The sequence below is a fragment of the Aspergillus bombycis genome (assembly GCF_001792695.1).
Source record: "Aspergillus bombycis strain NRRL26010 chromosome Unknown contig00075, whole genome shotgun sequence".
Taxonomy (NCBI): domain Eukaryota; kingdom Fungi; phylum Ascomycota; class Eurotiomycetes; order Eurotiales; family Aspergillaceae; genus Aspergillus; species Aspergillus bombycis.
In genome coordinates this window covers 136,778-151,346 of record NW_019170077.1, presented here as the reverse complement: position 1 = coordinate 151,346, position 14,569 = coordinate 136,778, and the positions used below count along the sequence as shown (strand labels likewise).

General features: G+C 50.7%; 3 protein-coding genes across 3 annotated transcripts; 1 reads left to right on the top strand and 2 right to left on the bottom strand.

The window, feature by feature from the left end:
• Nucleotides 1-1,119: 1,119 nt before the first annotated feature.
• On the top strand, nucleotides 1,120-1,998 carry ABOM_008882 (uncharacterized protein; the record flags this gene model as incomplete). The annotated part of the gene is made up of 4 exons (XM_022536011.1): nucleotides 1,120-1,340; nucleotides 1,403-1,421; nucleotides 1,475-1,831; nucleotides 1,885-1,998. 4 exons carry the CDS (start codon nucleotides 1,120-1,122, stop codon nucleotides 1,996-1,998), a joined length of 711 nt encoding a protein of 236 aa, XP_022386869.1.
• A 272-nt stretch (nucleotides 1,999-2,270) lies between these two features.
• On the bottom strand, nucleotides 2,271-4,139 carry ABOM_008881 (uncharacterized protein; the record flags this gene model as incomplete). Its single annotated transcript, XM_022536010.1, has 1 exon — nucleotides 2,271-4,139. The coding sequence occupies one exon, from the start codon at nucleotides 4,137-4,139 to the stop codon at nucleotides 2,271-2,273; it is 1,869 nt and encodes a 622-aa protein (XP_022386870.1).
• A 500-nt stretch (nucleotides 4,140-4,639) lies between these two features.
• On the bottom strand, nucleotides 4,640-14,148 carry ABOM_008880 (uncharacterized protein; the record flags this gene model as incomplete). Its single annotated transcript, XM_022536009.1, has 2 exons — nucleotides 4,640-13,570; nucleotides 13,651-14,148. 2 exons carry the CDS (start codon nucleotides 14,146-14,148, stop codon nucleotides 4,640-4,642), a joined length of 9,429 nt encoding a protein of 3,142 aa, XP_022386871.1.
• Nucleotides 14,149-14,569: the final 421 nt, after the last annotated feature.

Here is a 14,569-nt window from a genome sequence, read left to right as displayed (position 1 = left end):
CTTGGACCGGATTAACTTGCGTTGTGCTCAAGATAATCGGTCGCCGAGGTTGGAACCAGACTGCATCGGTCTAAAGGGGAAATGATTAAACCACAGGGTGATGCTTCTTTTGATCGTTCTTATAGTGCATGAACTGTGGGCAGGACCTGCATTTGTCTCGGAAAATCAACTATAAGTAAGTAGTACACGGTGAAGTTCAAACGGATCTCAGGACGGGGCACGGCTAAGTTTCTGGGTAAATCATAGGGACATCGATTGATACTGTGTCCAAGTGAATAGCATCTTGGATATTGCCAATTGGTCTTCGTGGGGGCAGTCCTCCCTCGCGTGACCAGGTCGATGGCAGTTCCGGCATGGATGCCTCGGTTTCTTTGCTTCCTCAGTACGAAGTCAGTGGTCTGTTTAACTATCGTAAACCTTTCAGAATCATAACAAAGCGTCGGGTCTTTCTAAGTAGCCCTAAGTGCTCTATTTTGTAGGATTCACTGTCCAGAACAAAGGAGAACCAAGAGATTGGACACTAGGCTAAACGCGCGGTGGTAAATGTAACCCAGGATGATCTATTATATGACCCCTGTTTGTCTTGATGTACATTGCTTACATTCCCACGTTAGAAATATTATCCTGGCAAGGCAAACAAAACCACTGAGCAGAACATACAAAAACGTACGATAAATAAACCTTTATCACTGAGGAATCACAATTTACTAACTATTATGTGAAGGGGTCTCGAAATGAAAGAGGGAGAGGGGCGCAGCAAACATATAAATCTAGGGCTTAGAGTAAGTGTGTCCATAGTAATGAGAAATAATAGATCATATCGATGTTTCCCCTCCCTCCCACAACTTGATCTGATATTAATATGTTGCCTGTGCGCTTGAAATATAATAGTCAGGATTTGTCAGGCCATCGATTTTCGTAGTATTCACCAGGTGGACATTCTACCGTGGGTCTGCTGTCACCCGTAAGGCGCTTTTTGTGAGACACTACGACGTACGTAGTTGAGATGTGGGCCCGCTTTTACGCCCTGTGTCTGACATTACTATTAGCCCTTTTAAACTCCCCTGATCTTGCCTTGGAAGGAAACTCGCTTCTCTCTTTCTCATAACCACCACCACAATGGATCAGCAAGCGCGTGAAGTTCGACATCTTCTCTTTCAGTTCTACCTGAAAGAATGCCGCCCCCCCACCGTCATGGAGCTCGCCGAGCAGTCTGGGCTGGGGACTTCCGAGGTCCAACACATTCTGGATCAACTCGAGGAAATGCATCATATTGTTCAATACAAGCATAGTGGACGGTCTCCCACGCCTATTGCCATGGCTCACCCATTCTCGCATCTGTATGCCATACACCCATATATATATATGTACAAGACGGTCGGATTCGCTAACAATCTTCAAGCCCCACCCCCTTCGTGGTGGTAGGTTTTACTATGTATCAAACAATGTAGTGGCATTATTAACAGATTTCTAGAGACAGGGTAGCCGGAGCTGGTGGGCCAACTGCATCTGGTGTGCTTTTGGGCTGGCGGCAATGTTGGCGCCCTTGAAAACTACGATTACCACTCGCTCGGGCTCGATTGGGGCTGAGTTGCACTTCACTATTGAAGATGATAAAGTGACTTGTGCAGAGGATAACAAAGAGATCAACATCTGTGATTGTCACGCTCACTTTTCCATTCCACCCGCCAAGTGGTGGAAAGACGTTCGGTTTGCCTGTGGCACCATCCAGGTTTTCGGGTCGAAAGAACAGGCCTTGGAGTGGCCGCAGAAACATGGATTCTATTCGGGCGAGGTCATGACAGTGGAGACATTGTGGCGCCTGTCGAAGGTAAGTACCTCGGTTGGACTTTCACAGACAGACGGGTTAATTGCTTGAACTAGGCGTGGTACCACGACAAGCATACGTATGAATATGATCGAAAGTCTGCACCCGAAGTCGAGGCGTTGTTTAATGAGCTTGGAATGACGGCGGAGTTCTGGCAATCGCAACCTTAAGTGACTTATCCACTCTGTTCTCAAAACCTTTTTGGATCATCAACAAATCGAAGACCCGTCTCCGATGTTTGGGAATAGTTCAACGGACAAACCGAAAGGATCGAAATGAATTTATGACAAGGCCGAGAGGAGATGTAGCTAGAGAATGTACACTGTTGTTAGAGTAAATCTGTGGTATGCTGCTTGCTATGCTATGAGATCCAAGCCCTCAAGTTTATGCACAGATATGTTACCTAGCGACCAAAGGGGATTGCAGATCCGGGACCTTGTAATTAGACAGGATCAAGCCCAGCATCTCGCTTTATATTACTCAGCCACACAGGGTTATCTGCACACGTTTGATTCCACGGATCCTCACAGCCATAGACAATCATGCGAGCACGGTTCTGCAACATGGTATCTGTAGGGATTATATTGCTCTCAAGCTGACCCTTAATATAGTCCGTGAGTTCTTGCCGCAGCATGCGCCACCAATTGAGGTCTTCTTGCTCTGGAAGCGCCGTTTGATTAATCTCTAAGCTGGTCTTGTGAGCTGTACTAGCCGGGGCAATGAATGGATTTGGCGTCAACCGCTCCTGACCGATCAGATACGGTGGCATGGCATTTTCGACTAGATTCTGCACCGCGGGCTCGAATCCCCAATCACCTTGCCATTGGCGCATGTCGGCACCCTCCTTGAAGTGCGCCGTCAGATGGTCCGCCCGCGTTTTCCAGGTGGTAAATCGGGCGTCGCAGAACCCACATCGTGATTTCACCTCACTGAGGCTACTTTTCCACTCGCCCATCGGTGCTTCAAACTTGGCGTTGTGGACGATGCGAAGATGCTGGTGGAGATGATCTTTTCGGTAGAAGGTCCTTTCTGGCGTGCTCTTCCCCTGGCAGGCGGGGTAGTCATGGAAATTTAGGTGCTCCTGGCTCGGGTTAGGGACTAAGCAGAAAGTACAGACAGGCTTTCCATCCAAAAGAACAAGTCCACCAAAAGGTGAGCACTTCCACTCATCGAGGGAAAGGTGCATAGATTTTTCATGCCGTTGCCAGTCGTACTTGGTTCGGAATGTGTGCGTACAAAACGTACATTGAAAATGACGGGGCCCTCGCGCCCGACGTGGGGCTAAGGAATTGGCAGGCATAGGCGTTTTGCTATGGTGGCGTCGGCGGCGTCGAAAGTAACGGTTGTTTCGATCCTGAGCACCTGAGCGCGGCAACGAACGTTGAGAGAATGCAGACACAATAGAGAGATCCGAGGTGGAGGATCTACTAGAGCCCAGGCTGCTTTCCGACGGCTCCAGGGATACATCCCACTGTTCAATATGGGAACTATCGCTAACTCTATTATCTGAAGACTGTGAACCGGGGTTGGTTGCATCAAAGGATGGTTGAGTATGGGATGTGGAAGGGAGATTGGAGAGAGCTTGAGCAATATCACTGACGGTAGCCGGTTCACTTTCCGGAGGTGAATACTTCCAGCGTTCAAAGGGAGTCATCAGCGATGGAGATCGGTGTGGGATATCAATAGCGCCTGCTTGCATGGGATCATTCTGGCGCGCAGAAGTAGAACGGGCTTTCGCACGGCGTCTGGTATTGGCAAGCCAGTTACGTAGCTGCGTCGGCGTCAGACCTGTCCGTAGCAAAAGCTCTTTCCTCTCCTCTTTGGAAGGATAGGAATGCTCCTGATGTTGGTTGAGCCAATCTTTCAGTATACGAGTAATCTCCCGCGTAAAATTATGGTTCCTACTAGTACTCTTGTACGATCCCGATAGAGCTTCAGGAGCTTCCTCACCGGCGGAGTGATGAGTATCTGGAACGTCAAGAGTCTCGCTCCACTCCTGGTGGTAGGTACGATTGCTCCCAGGCTCACGAAAAGTACCATCTAGATAACTGTTATTTAACATCAGATCCGGCTCCACTGCAGGCCAACCCCGATCCATTGGCCCACAAGGGTTAAATGGTTCTTCCATATAGTCTAGATGAGGCGCATCCTGGTTAGCATGTATCTGCTGGTCCACTGGACATTCAAAGCCCAGGCTGATAAATGGTAACTCCGGTAACTGATCGAGTATCGAAGAAATGGGATCATCCACCTCCGACCAGCCCAGAGGCACATCTGCCGGTGGGGAGCAGCCGAAATGGGAGTTCTCCATCAAGTGCGGAATATCATCAGATGAGTAAACTAGAACGTCGGTGCACCCAAACCCAAAACGAGAATACGTGGGGATGGCCAATTGCCCTGGAAAGGGAAGAGTAAGAATGTCCAAACGATTGCGAAGGAGAATGCCGACGTGACGTTGCGGGCAATCTCTGTCCCCAGTGGCTTTATCGATAAGATCAAGACCAAAGCAATGTGTGTCGGGGAAATTTCGCAGTTCACAAAAAACTTTCGGGGGTGGGGACGGACGCTGGGGAGTTGCCACCCTACTAATCAATTCAAACGTAACGTTCTCTCCAGTCCCTTTCTCGCAAGTACTGCACGGAGACCCAATGTGCTTATACACTCGTTTCGGCAAAGCGATTGAGAAGAAAGCGAAAAAGGAAGAGCACCTTGGTCCATTATCAGCGTTCTCAATATTGATTGATCTACTTCACTTATACAGAACCTTAGTATGTATGTACATACATCACGGTAGATAATGTAGGATAATTATCACTGAGAGTCCCCACTATCCTGTACGATAACGCCTTGCCTCTCTCTACCCAAGAAGTCCTCGACACCAGCTAACCACCGCACCATGCGATCGAGTACCTTGGCCCAGATTTCCCTGTTCGCTGCGTCCCCCTCATGTACCAAGAGTTCTAAAAGGTATTCCCCCCCACCACGAGGCCACACATTCAGTCTTGGTGGCTCTGGAGGATCTGCACGGTTCAGCTTAATCGGGACGATGGGAATATCGTGGTCGGCTGTCTGGATCTGTGAATGGTCCTGGATGTTCTGGAAGTAAAACACAGACCCATAAGCCGACACATCTCGCGGCCAATCCGTGCAATTTTTGACAATCTCGGATAGCCCGATAGCTTCATAAGCCACCGACTGATTGAATTGAGACTGTAGCGATTCCACGATTCCGTAATCCGTCTCCGCTTCGCTGGTCGCGGCCGGGCTGCTCTGCTCATGTAATTGGATCCTCACCGGGGCAAGATTCAGACACGGTCCGACGACAGTCTCCATATCGACACCGGAAGACGGCACCACTGTGCGCCCCGATACTCCGCGACCGAAGACTATGTCATTCAGCCCCGCTGTGCGAGCGAGAGCGAGGCCCCATGCAGCTGTAAAAATGGTAGCAACAGTAAATTTGTCTTTCGAGGTTTCGTGTGCAAAGTGCACCATTTGGTGCATTTGGGTTCGGGGACCGGGTTGCAACGTTGCCGGCGCTTGATTTGAGATCGCTAAGGTAGGAGCTGGGGCATCCTGCAGCTGGGCACGCCAGTGGGTGAAAGCAGCGGGTGACGGTGAGAGCTTCATGAAGGTGGAAAAGTCAGATACGGGGGGCATAGGTCGATCGTGGTATAAGGCGCTGATGCACTCTGCCATATGGCTCAGAGAAATCGCGTCGTAAAGGGCGTGGGAGAGCCCTATCACCAGCCGTGTTTGTTGACTCTGTCCCGATTCAAGGATGAAAAAATTCACGAAGGGCGAACCTGGGGCAATTTCCCGAACGAGGTCATTCATGCAAATCGTTTCGCATACCTGGTCCAGGGGTTCATCCCTGATAGTATGAACGGCGATATCAGGCTCGAAGTGGCGGAGAACGACCTGCACGTAATCCCCATCGACGTTATGCGGCAGAAAAACACATCGGAGGATCTCAATAGAGGAAACGAGCTGCCGACAGACGTTTTTTAACTTATTAGCAGCTGAAACTCCTCTGAAGGACATAGAGAAATAATTCCACTCCGTGCGAGGACTTTGAAGAGCACAGCGAATAGTATATCGTTGAAAGTCTGTGACAGGAAGGATATCGGCTATCATGTTATCCGTAGTGGACAAGGCCTTTGTGATGACCGAGACGTCTGGAAGACCTAGTGCTAGCGGAGACAAATAGCTACTAGTTTGCACATTATCCTCTGTCGTCAGAGCGATCTGGCATGCCATTTCGTCGAGACGAGGATACTGAAAAATAGTAGCGACCGACAGAGGCAGGTCTTTGGCACGGGCAGCCCCGACCAACCGAATAGCAATAAGGGAGTCGCCGCCCAGTTCGAAGAAGCTATCTTGGCGGCTGATCAGATCCGTTGATATTTTCAAGACGTCCGACCACAGCATTCTTAGCCCTCTCTCACATTCGGTTTGGGGTTCGACAATGGGGCCCTTCTGGGTCCTGGCATCCCAGTGGATGCGTGCTCCGATTGTACGCAGCTTCTTGCGATCCACCTTACCTGCAGACGATAGAGGAATCTGTGGCAATAGGACAAATTCGGTTGGAACCATATATCGAGGGAGAATTTTGGTGAGCCTTCTGGTGAGGTCGTTGGCTATGACCGATGATAACGGTACTGGTTCAACTGGCGAAGAGCCTTGGTTGCCACCATGCTTCTCGATGGGTGACAAGAACATCATCAGTCGCTGTGATTTCTGATCTGGGTCTTGCAAGGTCGAGATCTCGACGACATCGGCCGCAACGGTATATGGTGAAGTGTCTAATAGTCTGCGCACGTGGTATTCGACTTCTTCCAGCTCCAAACGCTGTCCACGCAGCTTCACTTGCGTGTCCACTCGGGCTACATACGTTAGTCTACCTTCATTGTCGCACTTCACCAAGTCTCCTGTGCGGTAAAACCGACTCTGAGGGCGGGAAACAAGGACACCATTTTCATCTCGCAACCATGCAGGGTTGGTAATAAACGCGCTAGCTGTTTTAGCTGGATTATTTAGGTATCCTCGTCCTACTAAGGGCCCCTCAAGGACTAGCTCACCGACGGCCCCGATTGGTACCAACCTGTTGGGCTGAAGACAGCTGGTGACCCAAGCATTTAGTCCTCGCGGAGGGCCAATGTTGACAGTGGCGGTGAAATCCTCCCCATAGCGAGAAACAGTGCTAGAGATTGTGCACTCGGAGGGTCCGTACGAGTTGCGAATTTCAACATCGTAGCCCCATCTGGTGATATCGTCCATCTGGAGCGCTTCACCTCCAAGAGCAAGCTTCTTGATCATGGGCAGTGACCTGGGATCTAGTGTTCGGGCCAAGGAAGGGGTAGTATCGAGATGGTTCACACGCAAGTTGTGGATCGCGCGTGGGATGTTGTTACGTCGATCATCCTCAGACGGAACGCAAAGACAGCCGCCTGCATAGAATGTGTGAAGGAAGTCGTACCAGGCCATATCAAAACTGTAAGACGCCAAATCCAGTATTCGGGTTGTCTCGTTAAATCCTGTATAGGGGCCTAGATGAACCATTGCACTGCAGGCGTTGGCATGCGTGATGACAGCCCCTTTGGGCGTTCCAGTACTACCAGAAGTAAATGTCACGTAGACGGCATTGTCGCCCGACAAGATGGGGGTCCATGAACCGTCCTCCGCAAGATCAGGGTTTAGTATACCCTGTAGCATTTGCTCATCGACAACGTGTGCTGTGGCTGCAGACAGTTGTTGAGCGATAGCTTGGGTCGCTGGCGAAGCCAGAATTAGCCGTGGATTGAGCTGCAATGTAATGGAGCGCAGGCGCTCCACCGCTTGGAAAGGGTCCATTGTGACAACCACTCCTCCTGCTATAATAACTGCCAGAATAGCCACAGGTGTCCAGAGACTTTTGGTACAGCAAATGGGAACAAAAACTTCAGGCCCGACGCCTTGATCAACAACGAGCCAGTAAGCCAAGAGGCGAGCCTTGCTGAAAAGTTCACGGTAGGTCAGCTCACCATCCCAGGCACAGATTGCTGGCGCATCAGGCTGTGCCTCAACTCGCTCAGCAATCAACCGGTCCACTCGTCCATCGACTCTCTCTGGGACCATGGCATTCCATGACCATATCTGTTGGCTGTCGGACAGTGATAAAAGTTGAAGCTGCGAAAGGTATATCTTGTCTATAACGTCGTGATGCCTGCAAATCTCGCGTAGTGCTTGCTCAAATTGCACAAGCATTCTTTCCGCTTGGGTGGGATCAATGACGTGCTCGTCAAAACTCAAAGTTACTGAGACGTTGTTTAATGAGGAGGCCAACGGGCCATCCAGGACACATTGCAAGATGAGGGCATATGTCCCTCCTTTGAAGTCGTCATCTCCTAACTGTAAGCGAAGAATGGTATTACCATCTGTATCTACATCCTCTGCGGGTTGGACGACCATCAGGGACTGAAATTGACATGCTTGCTGGGCCATCGAGTTTAGTCGCTGTATCCGGCCAATCCCGTAGTGCTCGAAAGGAATCATGTCAGTTGTTGAGGACTGAATTCCCTGGAGAAATGCGTGCAGAGTTGATGAGGCCCAGTTTACCTCTACCCGGATAGGAACAGTGGCAATAGTCGGGCCGGCGATGCGCTCTACACCAGGAAGTGGTGCTTGTCTGCCCATTACAACTGACCCAAAGGCAATGTCGCTCGAGTTGCAGTACTGTGAGACCAAGATCGCCCAGCTCGCTCGCAAGGTGGTTGTTGGAGTGAAGTGGTTGGGCCATTTAAGGGAATTGATCGACCGTTTCCGAGTAGATGTAGTCGTGGGTTGATATTTAGGGTTGGGAAGAGCAGGAAACTGTGGTGCAATGCAGTCTGAAAGATATGTTTCCCAAAATTGACGACCACGCTCTGCATCGACTTGTTGTTCAAGGTATTGAATGAACCGACTGTACGGGACCAGTTGCTGCAGACGCGCCTCCCCGCGGTATATGGATTCCACCATCTTCGTGACCAAAGAGGCAGACCATCTATCGTAGATGGCATGATGGATTGTCATTATGAGGGTCGCAGAGCCGTCATCATTAGTGTCAGGACTAGGTTGGGGTTTGATGAGTGCAAACCAGAGCAGGGGATCCCCCAGACCAACTGGCAGTGACGGTACCTTCTCCAGACTATCGCACTCGATCCAGAGAGGGGCAGTGTTCGTTACTACCTGGAGAAGCCCTTGCCCGGCAAATTCTATAATTCGGGTACGCAGGATTGAAGTTGCAGAAATCACCTCATACCATGCTGCTTTTAGTCGGGCTACGTCAACGTGGGCAGGAAGATGAATATGGCCTTGTGAAACGAACTCTCCAGGCCGCCGAGCAGAATGTACCAACATCATACCCTGGATCGGAGAGCAAGGATATGCGTCCTCGATATCCCCAGGCTGGAGATGGCAGATCTTGGCTAGCAACTCCTTGTTGAGACCTTTTCCAAGCAAGGAGAATGGTTCGACCTGCTTGGGTAGCATTGTGGGTGTTTCTGCCAAGGGTCGAAGTGCTCGGTCTGCCATGTCTGCCAGGCGAGGGGTGCGCAACACTTCGGCCACTGTCAACGAAAATCCTACTTCCTGAGCAGCCGCTACAAGCCGCATCGCTGCCAAAGAGTCTCCACCCAAGGCTAGGAAGGAAGCCCGTCTGCCGATCAAGGACCTATCCACCACCAATATAGATGCCCACAGACTTTGCAAGAGGACCTCGCCTGGTGAACTAGGTGGCTCATCGTGACTGACCCGCAGTAGAGTAAAGCTATCTACCAGCTGAACGGCGGTGGTGCTCTGTGCTCTGTGCCTTAATTCGTTCCGATCAACGATCCCGGATGCCAGCTTTGGTATTCTAGGAAGAGGAAGAAATTTAGAGGGTATCATGTGTGCAGGAAGTCTGTCATCAAGAAGTTGGATCACTTTGGCCAATATGGTGTTCAACCGAGAGGAATGTATGTCGGTCTGTACGGGAGAAACAAATGCTACCAGCTGTTTTGACAGGCCGGGGAGCTCGACAACCTCGACTGCAGCGTCTAGTATATTGTCTGGTGTACAGGCCTTGATAGATGATTCAATTTCAAGCATCTGGGAATTATGGTCCTGCTCCTTAAATTTCCGGATCTCCTTTCGTTCCTCATCAGTCACAATATCCATTTCCCGTAACATCACGGGTTTCTCGGTCGCGGTGATGAGAGATAACACAATGTGTTCCATATCTTGAAGCATTTGTCGAACTATGTATTTCCCGAGCAGGTTTTCATCAAAGCTGGCACGAAGATGGAATCCATCACTGGTCAGCTCACAATCAACCATAATGGCATAGCTGTTGAACGCTTGGATATCGTCCCGCCCGTCTCCCAGATCAAATAGGGCTTTTTCTGTCCCTGAATATCGTGGTTGAGACACTGGCTGGACGACAAGGAAGGCCTGGAAGTCACAGGCTTGCCGCATGTCATACCCCAGTTGGCGAATGCGCTTGATGCCGTAATGCATGAATGGGATCATGTCTGCCGCATCTTCCTGCATGGCTTGGAGTAGGTCTAGTGAACTCTGGTTATCCCAGTCTATAACAACTCGCACGGGGACCGTTGCAATAGTAGGCCCTACCACTCGTTCGATCCCGACCAAGGGTATCTGGCGACCTAACAATGTGGTCCCAAACACCACTTCGCTGGTGCCAGAATATTTGGACAATACCATCCCCCAAGCGGTCTGGACAATAGTGTTCGCGGTGATACAACTAGCCCTTTTCCAGTCAATTCCAGAGACACTGTGATCCTGCAATGCCGTAGCATATGGTCGGTAGTCTGAAGCCGGAAGCGCGGGGAATGGCCGGAGGTGGACGTCTTTCAAATATCGCGTCCAGAAGCGTGAGGCTCCTGTTGCATCTGAGGTGCTCAAGTACTGGATGAAGTTCTGATACGGGAGCAAATCATCATTCAATACCTTGTGGTCTTCTAAGCCGTAGTATTCGCGCGCCAGGCTTCGGCCCAGGAGGTCCATAGACCATCCATCGTAAATAGCATGGTGCATGGTCAAGACCGCCTTGGACGGGGCCAGCTGCTCTTCGTCAGACTTGGGCTCATCGACAACTGCAAGGCGTAGTAGTGCTTCGCCTAGCCCTGTTCCTCTTCCTCGTTCGTCTTGCAAGCACTGATTTAGGTCGGAGTATTTGGTCCACGGCACCTGACTACTCACGACGACTTGAGAAAAGGCATGATCATATTTGACCGCCGTATCACCCATGAGGGTTTTCTTTGTATCTATGATGCGAGTTCGGACGATGGGAGCCGACATTGTCACAGTCTCCCAGGCACGCCGAAACCTATTCATATCAACTCCTTGGGGTAAGGGGAAGACGGCCTGTGTAACAAAGTCTTGCGGATTGCGGGCACCCAAGATGGCCATCTCTTCCTGAATTGGCGAGCATGGAAAAATGTCTTCAATCTCAGAAGGCTCACACCTACATAGCTGGGAGATCTCAAGGCGAATCTGGCCCATCATCTGGGGATCTTGAGGTGTACCCAACAAAAGGGAGAATGGACTAGCTGGAGGTGGTGTCACGTTGGATGGGGGCCGCGATTCACCCTTCTCCATCGCAACTGCCATATCACATAAACGTGGATGTCGGAAAATATCTGCAACTTTGATGCTGCTGCATCCTTCGCTATGCAAGGCCCGGACAAGCCGCATTGCAGCGAGCGAGTCCCCTCCACGGGCAAAGAAATTGTCGCCTGGGGCAAGGGCGGCATCTTTGTCCAGGTTCAGCACCTCCACCCATAGCCATCCGAGAATCATTTCGACTTTGGTCAAGGGTCTGTTTGTGTCTTTAACTAAGGTCTCCCCTGCTACTAGTTGTGGTAAGTCATGCACGCTGAGCAACTGATCCGGTGCTCCTAGTGCTATCTCTCGAAGCACCCGACGATCCGTCTTGCCCGTCGCCGTCATCGGGATGCTAGAGACAGGGACATACGCGGAAGGGATCATGAATCGAGGAAGCCGATCGGCCAATTGTTCATCCCACATCGGGATCCACTGAACCAGCTGCTGTTTCTTCTCCTCTTGCAGGTGAATAAATGCCAGCAATTGCTTTTGACCCGATGGCCATTCTACGGCTTCCACGACGGCGTTCATTCCCTCGGGGAGACTTTGGCCAAGGTGATACTCCACCTCCCCGATCTCTACCCTTTGACCGTTGATTTTGATCTGCGTATCGGCGCGGCCAATGAATGTTATGGATCCATCTGTATTGTACCTCGCCAGGTCTCGCGTGCGGAAGACGGGGCGGTCTGGGGCCAATGTGATGCCTGGCAAATAACCTCCAGGGATCTGAACCAATGACTCTCGGGTCTTTTGCGCATCCTTGAGATATCCCTGACCAATGATCGGTCCATCAATCAACAATTCCCCTACGGCGCCGATCGGAGCCAGGCGATTGACATTGTTAACATCAGCGATCCACAGATTCGCACCCAACCCGAAACCAACGCTCTCTGCATCCTTAAGACACTTGATATTGCGGTTGCCCGCACACATAATGGTGCACTCAGAGGGGCCATAGACGTTGATGACGCGCACCCGACCGGATGTTGCCAACCAGGGCTCGAGCACGGTGCGGTTGATCTTCTCGCCCGTCAGAATCAACGTGCGCAGGCGTGGTAGCTTACTCGGTTCTAGAAGCCGGGATGTGGAAGGGGTAAGCTGCGCAAATTCGACCTCCATCACCTGTAAAACCGATTGCAGGTTATTCATGCGATCATTCTCCGACGGAACGCATAAACAACCCCCAGTCAAGAGAGTATGGAAGGTGTTGCAGACATATGCGTCGAAGCTGTATGATGAGGAGTCAAATGTGCGAACTCCCGTGTCAAACCCGAGTGCACGCGCCTGGTGTCCTACTGCCGTACAGAGATTGGCATGCGATATAATGACGCCTTTGGGAGTGCCTGTGCTCCCTGATGTGAAGACAATATACAGGTGGTCGGATGGGGCAATGGAAATCTTGTGAAGGGAAGAAGGGACTTCGTGTTTCGATCGAAGAAGCTCTTCATCCACGATGACAGCGTTACCAGCCAAGGATTGAGCCAGACGAACGGTGTCATGCCTAGCCAGGATTGTAGGTGATTGAATTTGTTCCATTATAGCCTTCAAGCGACCCAACGGCTGATGAGGATCCAGCATGATGAAAGTACTGCCCGCCTTTGCGATGGCCAAGAGGGTGATTGTCGTCCACAAGGTCTTATCGAAACAAATGGGTATAATGTGCCCCGGGCCTGCAATTTTACTTTTACATAGCCATACGGCCAGTCGAGTTGACCGTTCATCCAGTTCAGCGTATGTAAGACCCCCATCCCATGCGTGCACGGCGGGATGATCTCCTCGCCTCTGAACTTGATACGCAAAGAGATCGGTGACACAGGTGTTAGCCATCCTTGGTATAGTTCCGTTCCACTTCCAAATTAGTGCTTTGTCTTTGTCACACAGAATATCCAGATCCCCCACCACCCGTTCCTGCCGGTGTAGAGCGGGGTTACACAGCTGGCGGATGAGATATGTGAGCTGAAGCACCATGCGTTCGGCCTGATAGGTATCTATTACCGCCCCATCGATGTGGAGCCGTAGTAATAGTGTCCGGCGATGGGTAGATGGGAAGCACTCGACGATCAGAGCAAGAAAATCCGTATGGAGGGCTCGTTCAATGGAGAATGGGTGGTTCCCCTAGCCATCATTGTGTGAGCGTCTATCTGAGTCAAAGGCGATATTGGAGAATTATTAGAAGAAAACCATGTTCAGCATACCTCATACACTTCTGGTTCAGCATCTCTCACCACAAGTGATGTCCGAAATTCACAGGCTTCCCTGGCCTGTTGACTGCAAGCCCGGATTTGGTCCAGTATTCTGGGTGTATCAGCTTCTTGCATAGCCGCTACTCGGTCCTGGTTGGCCTGCAACCAGTGATCAAGGTCACATTCCCAGTTGACTGGCACTCGTAGTGGAAGAGCGTCTTGCTCTTGCGGAACATTTTCGGAGCAATTCAAGTCACTCTGCAAGCCATCTACCATCGTTCCAAACACCACATCGGAGGTGTTGGCATACTGGGCCAAGAGCAACGCCCAGGCGGCATATAACTTGGTGGACAATGTGTACGGCTGGTCATGGCTGGTGCCAAAGTCGATCTGGTCAATTTCGTGGTCAATCACAGTTCCAATGCAAGGCTTGTATCCCACGACAGGAAAGACAGGGTAGGGAGAAGTTTGGACGTCGGCAAACGTCTGCTGCCAGAAACCTTTAGCCATCTCGCGTTGTTAATCGGATTGATGCCACGCTTTGTTCGTTTGACGCACCTAATTCTTTCTCACGCTTGACTGGAATGGCCAGGAGTCCCTTTATGCCAAAGTACCAAGCCTCTCACTCCTTTGTGATTAAAGAAGTACTAGCCAGGAGCAAACCTTGGAGACCAGAGATCATGGTATTGTAAATTGAACAATACCGGCCAACTTTTGCAATTTACAACGTAGTACACCGAAGGAGTATACATAGTACTAGTACTAGTACTAGTATACATGGTGAGCGACGCTAGCTGTGTCAGATGACCTCCGTCAGCCTCTCGTTCGGTCTCCCGCCGGCCTTCCGTCTTCTCTGCTTTCTTATCAGCCAGAATGTCACCACGGGGTGTCATTATTTCCGCCCCCGACAAAATTGCTTAATCAAACAAGC